At 35.2% G+C, this 14,875-nt stretch overlaps 1 protein-coding gene across 1 annotated transcript; it reads right to left on the bottom strand.

Moving 5' to 3' along the window:
* Nucleotides 1-881: 881 nt before the first annotated feature.
* LOC111897931 (uncharacterized) lies at nucleotides 882-1,983 on the bottom strand. Its single transcript, XM_023893890.1, has 3 exons — nucleotides 1,791-1,983; nucleotides 1,311-1,594; nucleotides 882-1,001 (listed from the first exon to the last, which is right to left on the bottom strand). Exons 1-3 carry the CDS (start codon nucleotides 1,981-1,983, stop codon nucleotides 882-884), a joined length of 597 nt encoding a protein of 198 aa, XP_023749658.1.
* Between the last annotated feature and the right edge of the window lie 12,892 nt (nucleotides 1,984-14,875).

The following is a 14,875-nucleotide window of genomic DNA, read 5'->3' as shown; positions in this document are numbered from 1 at the left end:
TAAGTCGGTCTTCAAGAGCTTCATTGCGGAAAAACATCTTTCAACGGGTGCGGTTGCGACGGGCAAAACCACACTCAACTTTAATAACCTATAAACCAAAGGAAAAGAAAGGTGTTTTCCGGTTTCCACCATCAAACGAGAAAGGTCCGCAATTCCCTTCAAATTAGAAAATCTCTCATCATCAATCAAAGAGTGATAATAGGTTTCAAGTTGTCCATCAAGATACACCCTTTCCGAATCATTAAAATTAGTTTTGTACAACTCACTTAGTTTCACCAACTTTGATTTGTCAAACATAGAAAATGCATTACAAGGACTCAAAGCCACCATGTATTCAAGCAAATCGGTGCTCACTTCACTAAAACGGTCCCCAAATTCTTGAATTGGCGTATCCAAAACCATGTTGAAAATATCAACTTCAAAGTGATGTTGATGTGTAACCTTGGTTCTACGGTTTCATGGAATAACATAAAGTTCGGACATTTCCACAATTTTAATTTTATGTTTATGACAAAAAGAAAATACCTTCTTCAACATTGAAGGAAACCCATTATTTTTAAAAGCTTTGAACGTTTTCATCGTCACTTTTACCAAAGAAGCCTCTTCCAAAATATTTTGATCCTTTCTTTGAAGATGTTTTGACAAGATATTCGTGAGACCAAAAATCTCCAACATCAAGTGTAAATAAAAAACAAAATCAAGAGTCTTGAAATACGACAAAATACCGTACGCTTGATTTCGGTTATTTAAACTGGATCCCTCCTCTTCAACATATTTAAGAACCTTGATAACCTCCGGAAACAAATTCTTCGAACTTATTATTGTTTTATAATGTGAGCCCCATCTTGTATTCCCAGCTCGAACAAGAGAGGTCTCCTGATTTAACCCTCTTCTGGCTCAATTTCACCATTACCAATTTCTTTTTGAACCCTTTTCCTTGTAACTATCTCGTATGATATCTTTTCTTTTACAAGAAGCGCACACCACATTAACCACCAAAGCTAATTGCTCAAAGAAATCATCAGCACCATCATGGTTTTTTGCTACAGCCACAACCACTAATTGAAGTTGGTGTGCAAAACAATGTAGATAATATGCCGAAGGATTATCTTTCAATATCAATGTTTTCAAACCATTAAATGCACCCCGCATATTACTTGCTCCATCATATCCTTGCCCTCTTACTTATTTCAAAAATAAATTATATATATATATATATATATATATATATATATATATATATATATATATATAAGAAATAAAATAGATAAATATTCAAATACATAAAAAAAGAATTCATAATTTCTTACCTGAGATATACTCAAGTTATTGTTGGTAAATACCGAATCAATGGCTTCTTTTAAAGCTAAAGAAGTTGTATCCTTCATGTGAACAATTCCAACAAATCTTTCTTTCACTAATCCAAGGCTATTAACATATTGCAAAACCATAACCATTTGTTCCTTTTTGGATACATCACTAGACTCATCTACTAATATGGTAAACACATAAGTACCAATTTCTTCACAGATGGACTTTATTATCTCTTTTGAAAGCATTGAACAATCTCTTTTTGAATCTTTGGAGACGTCAACTTTTCATTTTTGGAGCATTTTCTAAAGTAACATTATAAATGCTTTCATTATGGTCCTAAAGGAATGATAATTCTTCAATGAAAAGGCCTTTAGAAATTGATTCATTCGACTCGTCATGACCACAAAATGGTAACGCATTCTTCAATAAAAATCTACAAGTATCAATTATAGCACGTAATCGAATTTGATAATTACTCGCTTCAACTTCAGTTTGCTTATGAAAAGCTTCACTGATAGATTCGTTTTTCTTTACTAGATTTTCACATTTTTGTTTTGCTTTGTTGTGATGACTATCAACTTTACCCTCATGATCTTTCAATGATTTCTTTTTACTCCAAGTGTCAAAGCCTCCTGTCACAAATACATCTATGCCCCCTTTTTGCCCCATAATGTCTCCAAACAAATAACAACATAAACAATAAGCTTGTTCTCTTTTGTGTTATACTCTAACCAATTAAATTCATCAAACCATTCCTTTACAAAACGTCTGTTCTTACCACCAATCTTTATTGATGGAAAATCATGGCCTTTTGGTTGAGAAGGTCCTTTAATCCAATATGCGCTCCTTATTTCATCCCTTTGATTTGGATGATATGATGTAATTCTTGGTCTATCTGTTGGATCTGAATGAAGATTATTAATATCAAAACTAGGTGGAATATGATGTAATTGTGGTTGTGGTTGTGTTGAGGTTAAGGTTAAGGTTCTGGTTGTGATTGAGGATGAGGTCTTTTTCCTCCACCACTTTCATCACTACTACCAACATCTAATGTCCTTTTAAAAAAAATTCCAAGTAAACCCTACAAATACAATTAAAGATATAAAATTCACAATTGAAGATTTAAACATAATACAAGTGAACACCTAGTTAGCTAATTATGTTTTTAATTTGAACAAATAAATTAAACTAAATCATTAAACATTAAATCAAAAAACATTAAGATTGGAAAATTAAATATTACTTGTTTCATATTGCGTAAGTGGGCCAATAGCAAAATGGTGAATAAGCCAAATTACAAGAGATTTTCTGGTGAAGCAGCAGCGGCAGGTAGCATTGTAGCAACGATATGAACCTAAAAATAAATATCAATTTCTTTTTTCCCTCTTAATGTTGCTGTAATTAATGTGTAAACAAAATAAAAACACACATCTTTTTACATTAATTTAATGGGCTATTGGGCTAAATCATTCACAATGGGCTAACTAACTTCTATTTTGAATACAATATAATGTTTGAGTTTGGTTCAAAAAGTAACATCGTAATTCACTTGTAATTGTATATATATATATAAATTAGTATTTCTATGGAGGAATTGAGGGGTAGCATGTGCTACCCCTGCCAACTGCTTGCTTCCGCCGCTAATTTTTAGAAAAGGAAACACCCATTTAAGTTAGATTCAACCCCTTTAGCCATCAACCACCTCCAACTACAAATTTACAATCATTTTCGGCCACCATCTATTGTCACTGAAAACTGCTAGAAACCATTTCTTCTATCCATCTCTCTCTCTCTCTCTCTCTCTCTCTCTCCCTCATATACCCTCTTTAAACTCTGGTACCTCCACCTATCACCGTTAACACCTCATGAACCATCGTTAGTCGAGTGCCACCAGAAACGACCATCCATTGCCACTTACACAAACCAAACCAAACCAAACCTGAAACCTTAGGTGGCATTCGAAACCCTAGGCAGCGGTGTAATGAACTCTCATGTCAGATCCCTAAGACGGTGAAAGCACCGACGTTCCAACCCTGAGACCATGAAGGTTCGAATCATCTAACTTATGAGACAAAAATGGTGAACATCGTCCTCCAGATCTATGAGCTTTGAAGAACTACCACCTTCATCTCCTGATTTGAAAGCCCATTGAACCACCACTTCGAGATCTGTAAGCTCTAACGAACAGGTGATGACGAAGATGAAGGTTTTCAGGTAAACAGGTAGTGACGAGGAAGGTTTAGATCTGAGATGGTGTAGATCCGATATCAAGAAGGTTTTCAGGTGAAGCAACACTTGCGAAGATGAAGGAGATGGCGACAGAGATGATGGTGGTGTAGATCTGAAGAAAAGTCCACCTTCTTCGGCGAGGCAATCATGAGAAAGTGACAGTTCCTGAGAAGGTGATGTGTTTGTGAACAATAAAGCTTTAAATGGTGATGGAGACGGAGATTCGCGTGGTTTTTTAGCATTTCAAACAAAGTTGTGAGATTGTGGTAGGTAATAGTGGCACATCGGAGGAAATGGAGATGTTTCCGGTGGTCGTTCAAATATACGACGGTGGTGGTGAATTTTTCCGGTGATGGTATCTAGAGATAGAGAAAGAAAGAAAGTAATATTAGATTAAGAGTTTTAAAAAGGTGGGATGAGTGGGGCCATATTTCTTTTTTTAATTAATAATAATAATAACATTAAATTAATTGGAAAATAAATAGACAAAGGGCATTATGGTCATTTTAGATTTGTCATTAACTACATTCGCAACAAAAATGCATATCATGGACGAAGCATACAAGTTTTAAGTAAACAAGGGACTGTCCGATTTAATTTTTGAAAAAAATGGACTAAACGTCCGTTTTGACATATTCACAAAGGACGATTGATGCTATAAAAAAGTATAATTTTTTAAACATATTCAAATATTTATAAATTAAATAAATATATTTTATGTAATATACTTATTTCATACGTAGATACTCTTTCCAATAGTTTCTTCTTACTTTTAGAATGATTTTTTTCTGATTTGAACATTTACATCTTACATCCTTGAAAATCTCATATTGAATATATAATATATTTTAGTTTTTATTATACCGTGTTTTTTAACATTCGTCTTTCAGGTACTATTATTTTGGGTTAATAATTTTAAGTCTTGAAGTTTTTAGGGTTTTGAATGACTATGGTGTGGTGATGGAGAACCACCATGGCACAGGCACGTCATTTAAGTGTCCACAATGTGGTCGAGGTTGGCAACAACGTGGTGGCGATTGGGTTCAAAACCTTAGGCTTTGGGCCTTGGGCCCTGATTAAACAACCTTGTTATTAGTGTTTTCTCTCATTACCAACCTCACTTTCAATGTTCTTTGTGTTTAAGTGTGTGTTTTGGGTGTTTCAAGCTTGAAAGTGACATTGGAAGGAGGAGTAGTGGTCTTGTTGCTTAAAAAAGGTTTTTGGGACTCTAGATCTTACATCTCCTGCACCTCGTGGAGCTTTGAAAAGTATAAATCTTCCGCGTTTATCATTTACAATTTCCATTCCATGCTTTAGAGTCCTTTTGAATCCTTTAGAGGAATGTTCTTGGATTTTTGAACAACTCCATCACCTTAGTCTTGATTGATGACCATTCTTGGACTAGATCTGATGAAAAAAGTGTTAAGTCCTGGTTCCCTTTGAATCATACATAACTTTTGTTCATTAGAAGGTCTTAATGGAGATATGGTTTGAGTTTGGGACTTGGATTGGTGGTATAATGGATAAAGTTATGAACTTTATCCATTAAGCCCCTTAAGAGCTCTAAATATGAGCTTTTGAGCTATATCCATTAAGGGTTAAGTGCTTAATAGAGTAAGTTATTTGGACATAATTGTGGCATGGGGAATGCGTTGCTACGGCGTGGTGGGCAGAGTAGCCTCGCAACTATTTTGTTGTCTAGTAACTACGATGTAGCCAGAAGCTAGTCGTGGCGTAGTGGTTTGGGAAGGTTGATCGTTGACTTTAACCATTGAATTTTGTCATGTTTGACTTTTGGTCAAACTTGAGTAGAATTGGGTGTTTAACTAAGGACCGGTCTCGATTTGGCATTAGGTAGCTTGTGTTAGCTGTTCTCTTGATGTTAAGCTTCTGTTGTTTATCCAAGGTGAGTTTCTTCACTATATTATGTGTTACAATGTTTATCCTTGCATGGTAGGATGTAGAAGAGTAATGGTAAGTTGGTTAGAGCAATGATAAGATTGGTGATCATCGAAGCTAATGTTGTAGGGGTTTTATGTATTCATGTAAGATATCCTAAGAATTCTTAATCTAGGGTTTCTCGCATGTTCCTTGTTTGGTTGTGGCTTTAGAGTATAATTATATGTTTGACTATTTATCTTATCTATAATGACATACAATCATGCATTTATTTAGTGATATTCCAATTGTAGCGTAGAGTGCATTATGAGTCCTATGTATGATATGAACATGTAGTATTAAGATGTTAGACCGGAAGACTAGTTTAGGCAGTTGTTTGTATTGTTGTATGGTTTGTTTGTCAGTTTGTCATATATGTCGACATATCTTGTGGTGAATTGAGGGTGATCTTGCTTTGTATGGTAGACCAAGATACTTGGGTGAACTAACTTTATGTTGAAAGTGATGGGTTGTAGCCATAAGAACATCATATGTGCTCATGCAAACCCTAATGCTTGGATCTAGGTTTCTCTATTGTACATGCAATTCATCCAAGACTTTAAACCCTAGTTCTAGCATAAAATTAATCATATTAACATATGAATGGGGTTTAGATCTTACCTTGATTGTTATGTAGCAATAACAATCTCAAATCCTCCTTGCAATGGCTTTAGAAAGCCTAGAGTCATAAGTGTCACTCTTCTAATGGCTCACAAACACCAAGAGCAAGAGGATGAAGAATAAGGAGAGAAGAGGCTGCCCAAAACGTCCAGAAACCCTAGTGGAACTCTTAGCCACGTTTTTGGGGCTTAAGGGTGCTATATATACATGTAGGATATTAGGGTTTTCAACTAGGAAACCCTAATCTGACTGCTTAAGCCCTAAGCAGCCCATGGACCCTTTTAGAATATCCCTTGGACGATTTCTAATGGGTTTCCCCATAGAATTCGTCCAACCTATTATTCCAAGGTGATCCATAGACTAAATGCAATTATCTTACAGTTCTAGTCCCTTAAGTTTATATAATATCTTTTAGCCACAAAATTAATTATCAATTAATTCTTGACTAATATTAATTAAACAATATGATTTCTCCTTTAATATATTATTCTCATAATATATTAATAAATCATAATTAATCCTTTCTCTCCATAATTCATCCTATCAAGTTGCTTTGGTGAAGGCAACCCAAAAGGACCATGCACCATCGGGTGAAGTACATACCAAAATAGTTATGGACTTAGACACTAATCCAACAGAAAGTCAAGGGTAAACCAGCTTTATGATGTGGGAGAAAGGGATGGACCAGTCGTAGACTGAAGGCCAATGTTTGTGTGCTTATATGTATATTGTGGTGTATAGTATTTTTGGGAACTCGCAATGTTTTGGCTTACAGTTGTGAATTAAATATTTCAGGTACTTTAGATGATTGTGGGAAAGCGTGTGTGACGGTACACACACCGACAACTTTCGTATTTTGTGATTTATTTATGATCATACTCTGATTTTTGGGATGTAAGCTTTTGGTAAAAATGGTTTTATGACGTTACTTTATAAAAATGGCTTCTTTTATTTAAATTAAAAATTGACAGTTTTTTCTTGAAATTGGGACGTTACATGTTCTTGGATAAAGATTTAGATCCAATGAACTTATGCAAAGTTGTATTCCCATATATCAAATGATTATTATGGAGATGATATATTTCTTAAAGTAATCTAAACAAGTGTCAACCATCAATAAAATCAAAACACTTGTGATATTTACTGGTTATTTGAATCTTAGACGAAGGAAATATACTTGTTCAATTTTTCAAATGTGTAATTGTGGTTGTTAAATACATTTGTCACTCGTTTAAGAAAGTCTATGAAGATATGTGCACCATCAACAGCTCCAATTTGTGAACATGTTCGCAAGTCTAATAATGGTCATCCCTCTTTGAAGGATAAACAATTTGATAAAACTATCATTCATTCGTCTCCCCAATAATCATTTAAATGAAGTTGTGTAACATCTCGAAATTCAGGTAAATCTATTTAACCCTTCTCCTTTTCCCAAGTTGTGAAGTTAAGTCCCTTAAGTAAAATGTTAGGCTATTGAGTATGTTGGGCATACTGAGGAGTACGCTGCGTACTCGTGCGCTTAATTTGGACACGGACTCGCTTGGGTTCGTTGGGCATACACAGGGTTACGCTGGGCGTAGCGAGCCCAGGTGTAAAACCTAATTTGGGGTTTGTGCACTATAAAAGGAATGTTATGGCCTTGACCTCAGCCTCCATTCCAGAGAGTGAAACCCTAATAGAGAGTCCTCCTTCGTTTCTAGCTAGTGTGATGGTGTTCTAAGCTTCTAAGTGTCATTTCAAGGTGGTGGAAGAGAAGAATAGACCATTTTGGAGGCTAGAAGTTTGTGGGAAAGAGTAGTTCCGAGCTTTTCAGAGGTTGGAGCTTCTTCGTGAGGTAAAAAGCTCAAAACTTGCCTTGTCATTTGTGTTGTGTGCTTCTTGGAACAATTTCTAGGGTTTTTGGTCCCAAGATGGAGACTTTATGAGCAAATGGTATCTATTGGCCTAGATATATCATATTTCAGGACTATATGAGTTGTATGTTCATAAAAATGCAATCTTGGATGTAAATATTGAACCATGCATGAGATCTAGACCTTTGGAGGAGAAAGGAAAGGTATTAGAGGGTGTAGGGACCTTTACAGCCATGCAAAGGCTTGAAGGTTCCGACTTTATGGGATAAGAGGCCTAAGGAGAGTCAGATCTGGAAGTTGAAGGAGTGTCTTAACCGTTTAAGACCAAAATCCATGGAATGGCTGAAACTGAGACTTACGCTGGGCGTAACTCTCAATACGCGCAACGTAAGGGGTTGAGACCCCGATTGTGGTTCGCCGGCGTACGCCCCGCGTACAGAGAAGGTACACGCCGCGTACCGCCTCCTGTTGACTTTCGTTGACTTTTAGGGTTTTGGTCAACCTTTGGACTTTTGGGTCAGGGAGGGGTAAAATGGTCTTTTACCCTTCTGTTGACATTGTAGAGTGGATTTAATCTAGCCTTTGAGAGTCGTTATTTATTTAAGTATTGTTATGTGTTTAGGCGGGGGCTATACCAGTGTGTTCGAGTGCAAGACTATCCGAGATATCGAGGTGAGTCTTGCTGGGTTTTGAGCATTCTAACACTCCTAAGTGTACATGCAACCCTAAATACCATGCATCAATGTTTTCTCTATTATACATGCAAATATGAACTTTCCAAGGTATTCATCCTAACTAGCCTAATAACATTGATTCATATGAATATATCAAGTTAGAATTACATACCTCTTTGATGTAGAATGTCTTCATGAAGCTTGAGTGCCTAGTGCCCCAAGTGTGACACCTCAAATGGTTCACACAACACCAAATACACTTGGAATAACTTAAGAGAAATCCACACTTCATAAAAATCGGCTAGCCCTTTCACATATAATCTAGTGCCGATTTTGTCAACAATAAGATGCTTATATAGTTAGTGACAATTAGGGTAAACCCTAATTATCATGGCTTTCCATTTCTCTGGATCCATTGGTTCAAATATACCATGGAGCATCTTATGGGTTTTAGCCCAACTTGACAATCCATGAAGCATTAGCCCACTATACAAGTATGGATGATTTAGACAATCAACCCATATATTTAATTAGTCTTCTTTTGATCACTTAATTAATCGTAGATTAATTCTTCATCAATACTAATTAAATAATGTTATTAATATATTAGAACATATAATATATTAACAAACCTTATGTGTTATTTCTATCATTATAGTCTATCCAAATGAATGATGTCATGCAACCCAAATGGACTATGTCGGGTTGGATCAAGTCTTACCAATTATAGTTATGGACTTAGACATTAATTCAACCGTCTCCCACTTGGATAAGTCTAAAAATATTATTGCAAGTATGACTCCAAGAACCAAATGGCAATCGTAGCTCTCAAAAGCTTCTGTCGAACTCTGACCTTCCCGATGATTTCTGACCTTTGTCAATGACTTGTCCATTAGATAAGGGATCATATATTCCTCCATTCTAGATATCATATGGACTGAGACATGGATTATAATCATTCTCTCTGTCCATTTGTTGTTTCCCGATTTCCGATTTATGACGACTGACTAATTGAACAAATCAAATCAGTCTAGGCCCGGTCGAGCACTTACATTTGTCATCACCAAATTATCGAGGGGCCCACATATATCGCTTTTATCCCGAAGGTAAAAGGAATGGATAAACTTCGACTCATATGGCTTGTTCTACTACTTGTTGAATCATACACAAAGGCACGTTTTATAACATCGAGTTACCAATGCATTTTCGTGCAATCAATGTATAACCAACTCGTAGTAACAACTCATATCTCTAGGTTTGAAGAATATAAAATATTATCATCTCATGATCACTCGTGATAAAACCCATGAAGTGATTCCAAGCGCGGGTTGAATCCAATACTCAGAAATTATGTGCACTCATGAGTGTTGTAGCACCACCTTGTCCAACATCTTAGACCTCTACAAGCCCAACCCATGACAGTCTTGATTCATATCTACTTCCAACATATGACCGACTGTGGATGGTTTGAATAACTTAGTCATTCAGAACAATGACCTAGTTATTCTGGAAGTCAAAACATGCAAAGTGAAACGCAATAATAATCGAATCCAATATGGTCTCAAAACTTATGAATATAAATAAAACACCTTTTATTTATCACCATATGATTACACATTATTCATTGTATACTGTTTCAGCTATCAACTTTATTCTTGAATTTAAACAATAGTTGTCCCATGCTCCAAGCATGTACACTATGTTTTCTAAACACTAGTCATGCCATACACCAATTATGCATACTATGTTTGTCTATGATCTTTACTTTGTGAAATAGATCAATTGAACATAACTCTAATGATTCTCATTTCACAGTCCCAAATTCTTACTGCAAATGCAAGAATTCCAAATTCCTGCCACTTACCAAAATCTGTTAGATTTTAGACTTATATGCACTCATCCTCTTGTAATGATTATGCTCAAAGTCACAAAGACTTGTGAACAAACATTACAGAGTATTCCAATGGAGATCAAATCCATGGAGACATCCTTCTTGCATTAAGTTTTTCTAATCTTACACAGATTGAATAATTTCTAACTTTGAAACATTTCCATATTCCATTTTGACTATCACTTCTGAACAAGAGTTGCCTCCTTACAGATTATGTCAATATGGTCCTTCCAGAATTAACACTATACTTCCAACTGTCCTTGAGCAGCCAATCTTTGGTAAACCTTAGATTGTCCTCGACAATTGCTTATTCATTTTAGTCATATCCAATTCTAGAATTTTCCCTCTTAATGCTCTGGGCATTTTGAAAAATTTAGAAAGGATGAATATTATAGCACATGATTTGAGAAGTTCTCATAGTCCAGATTATGAAAAGGGATGCCGTAATCATAATCGAATTTTAGAACGCAAATAATGGACCCATATATAGAATTTCCTTATGTTGAGCCATTCCAACTTGAAATTCATATATATATCCTTGAATAAATACAATTAAAACCTCAATCTAAGCTGTTAGATTTGAGATGAAGTATAATTTCCTCTCCCTTAATTATAGCAAAACAACTCTTTCCCAATTGAAACCTTTTGTTTTCTATAATTAACATTGCTAACTTGTGACCTTTATCACAATTATCATGCTCCCACTAACATGATGATTATTAGCATAACACTTATTCTTCCACTAGCTTTAACATGTACTCAGAAATCAGTTGGACTTCTAGAAATCAATATTTTATTGACTTTCTTACCAAAGTTCAGATTCCCGATACTAGATTGCTTTGATAAAACTTTATCAATATCATACACCTTATCTTAGATAGCTCACAGGTGTGTCTAAACAATTTTAAGAACTATGAAAATGGATGTTGTAATGATAGTCTCGATTGTTTAGACCTTTGCCACTTCTCACAAGTCCATGTTAGTGTGTCGGTTAACCACACATGCTCCACTAACGACTTTGAGAATGCAAATATCACAATTGCTATCTAGCTAAAATCTACTTAGTGAAAGTGTTTCCTCACCATCATTTTCATGAATCGGAGAGAAACCTTATGACACTTAGATTTTATGGTGTATGTGTTCTTATCCATGTGAATTTGTCAAACCATAATCACAAGACTAGGTTAGTGACAAATCCTAACTCATATGGATTGAACTTGAGCAGTCTTAAATTCTTGCCACCTGGCAGCTCATGGGCCTGCCATTGTTTCCAAGTTGTTGTGCAACCAATTGAGAACTCTAAGAACTCATATGCCAAGCCACCTTTAATTGGAATGGGCACAGAATATGTCAACACGATAGGTTATAAACCTCAAGTCGTGTGCTAGTGAAGAACTTCAAGTTTTATTCTTGATTAGTTCTTGAGACTTTTAAGACCTTTAAGACTCCCACTGTCCTCTTGACATATAAGACTTTCTTGTCAGATATTCAAGAGATAGTGTGGATTCTAATCAAGACAAACACTTCACACAATTGGCCTTAGTTGGTCTTTGTTTTATCCAAAACATCACAACTTACCAATTTCAAATGTACAAGAGTAGAAAACTTTTACTCTTACATTTGACAAGTGTTTTAAACCTTCTTTAAGACATGTCACTCAAGTTACAATCTTAAAGTATAACGCTCAGAATTGTTTTTGGAACGAAGTATGAATCATCTTCTTGATTTAACCACTTCAACAATTCATAACTCCTCTTCTTAACTATCAGAATGCACTTAGAGGATGAATTGTGATAAGGTCTCAAAATCATTAAGATGGTCTTAAAACATGATACTAAAGTACTCTCCCATCTTTTCAGATTTGAGAAACTTTTATCTTTCTGCCTAAGTTGATTCTTCTTATTCGCTCTGCCATACATTGGAACATTTTCCAATGTCTCAGAATTACACTTAAGCTTGTAAGTATAACCATATTTACTGAGCTATAGTAAATTATGACGAATAGTCTTATCGATCTTTTGTGGTGGACTTAACCAGTGCACAAGAATGTGTACTCGATCCCTTAGTCCTTTACTCGACTCACACATCCATGTAAACAAGTAGTTAGTCTTAATTTTTCCAATGCTTGAAAGTTCTCATCCATCGTGCTATACAGCTTGCATGATTCCAAGTCTCGGTCCAATTGAAACCTTGGGTGATGAGAATCTTTCCTTATTTGGTAAATTTAGACATTACCACAAATGAAAGAATCAAATTCACTTTCCAATATTACTATAAGTGGAATCTTATAAGCAACAATTTTCCACAAACGCCATTGTAAGGATACATAAAATAACTAAAATCAAAAGATTTACCTTTTATTTTAAAACTTTGCGGAAAAACTTATCCTTACAATCCATATGAAAACTTGTTGTTATATATTCCTAAGCAATATATATCATAACTCTTAAGTACACTACTAGAAAAACAGCCTTTTACGACGCTCATTGCGCGTCGTAAAAGGCTCAGACGACGCACAAATGCGCGTCAAGGAAGGCCATGTCATAAAGAGAAACGACGCGCTTTTGCGCGTCGTCTATAGACGACGCGCATTTACGACACTCATTTACGACGCGCAATTACGACGCACGTTTACGACACACAATGCGTATCAAGGAAGCCCCTATCATAAAGGAAGACGGCACGCATTCGCGTGTCGTAACCTTACGACGTGCGTGTTAATGACACGCAATGCGTATCAAGAAAGCCCCTGTCAAGAAAGGCCATGTCATAAATGAAGATGACACACATTTTTGCGTATCATAATTTTAAATGTTTAAAAAAAATATTATTTATAGATTTACTAATTTTCAAATTAAATTTGTATTAATGTCTCATAATAGAAAATTAAATATCATATACAAAAAAATACAATCCATTGTATAAAATTTAATGTCATACAAATAATCATTCCATGTAAAGATAAAACAAATCAATAGTTGTAACAAAAATTTAATGTCATACATTGTTAGTAAGGGGCTTTCCCTAACTATATAACCTGATACTACTATATCCCTAACTATATAACCTGATCCTTCATGTCATTGGTTTGCCACCTGGTGTACTACGTAAAAATGTTGAACTTGGTGTCATGGGCGGACACCCACTGGGCGTGGCTGGAAAGTAATTACTTGCTGATAAGATAACAATGATTTAATCCAAGACGAGTCAAGAATGCCTAAGAAAAAGAATCAACTAAACAAGCAAAATCTTGATTGGATTTTTGTTAGTGTAAGAAGTTAAAGGTACAACCCTTTAAAGGGCAGCTGGTATCCCAAGTGTGAGGTATGGAGGCCTATGATCCATTGTCACCTAAAACAAAAAAATTCCTGTTAGAAAAAAACTTCACCTTTATTTATTAGTTTTCCCTCCACCACTATAGGCATGCTTCAAATTCGTTAGATCAATGTTGTCTAAACTGTTAGACAACAATGAGTTTCCAAGTAATCCTAAAAATCAAAGTGATGCTTCAAACTCTTCTCAGTTTTGTTAGAAAAAAACTTTCTATGGAAGATCTTTATGCCAAATACATTGAATTCGTGGGGGAGGGAAATATTCAAGCCCAAGTGTTAGAAGGAAATAACGACACTCTTTCAAAAAGAAACAAAATATGTTTAAGTTGATTTCAATCTATCCCTATTTTCATTGATCAAACATTCAACTTTCATAGATTCAATTCAAATCAAAAATACACCTCAACAACCAAATAACAAATAGATCCAACAGTGAAGCTAGTCCATCAGCAAAGCAAAATCCTGGAGATAATTTGAAGAAATTCTGGTCTAATATGTTTAAAATTTCATAAAACCCAAATTCACTAATGAAATGCGGATCTATTCTATATTGGTAAGTTACTATGCATTCCAACCTTGAGAAAAAGGTTAGGCAATATGTTGAAGATGCAATTGCAAAACCATATTCCAGCAAAATAAGAGCTATAGGGAATATAACACCATTTCCAATAAACTATTCTGAGCCTACAAAGATAGAACAATGTTAAACATAGTTCATTAAAGATGTAAAATACTTCTAATAAACTGTTCTAGGCCTACAAAAAAAGGTTTCTACATACAGATACTACTGATGTAAATACTTACAATATACATTCAAAAATGCATGTAAAATGTGAGTTTGGAGACTTACCAAAGATGTAAAAGAGAATGATTTCAAATAAGGAAGGGACTAAGAAGCTTATGATGTCCCATATATGTGTTGACACCCAATATGACAATATAGATACCTGAGTATTAGTAATGATAACCAGTTAATGGTCAAACTATGAAACACTTATTGGTTAGACATTGTTGTGTTAACAA

Source organism: Lactuca sativa, chromosome 3 (genome assembly GCF_002870075.4).
Source record: "Lactuca sativa cultivar Salinas chromosome 3, Lsat_Salinas_v11, whole genome shotgun sequence".
Taxonomy (NCBI): Eukaryota; Viridiplantae; Streptophyta; class Magnoliopsida; order Asterales; family Asteraceae; genus Lactuca; species Lactuca sativa.
This window is presented reverse-complemented; position numbering and strand designations above follow the sequence as displayed.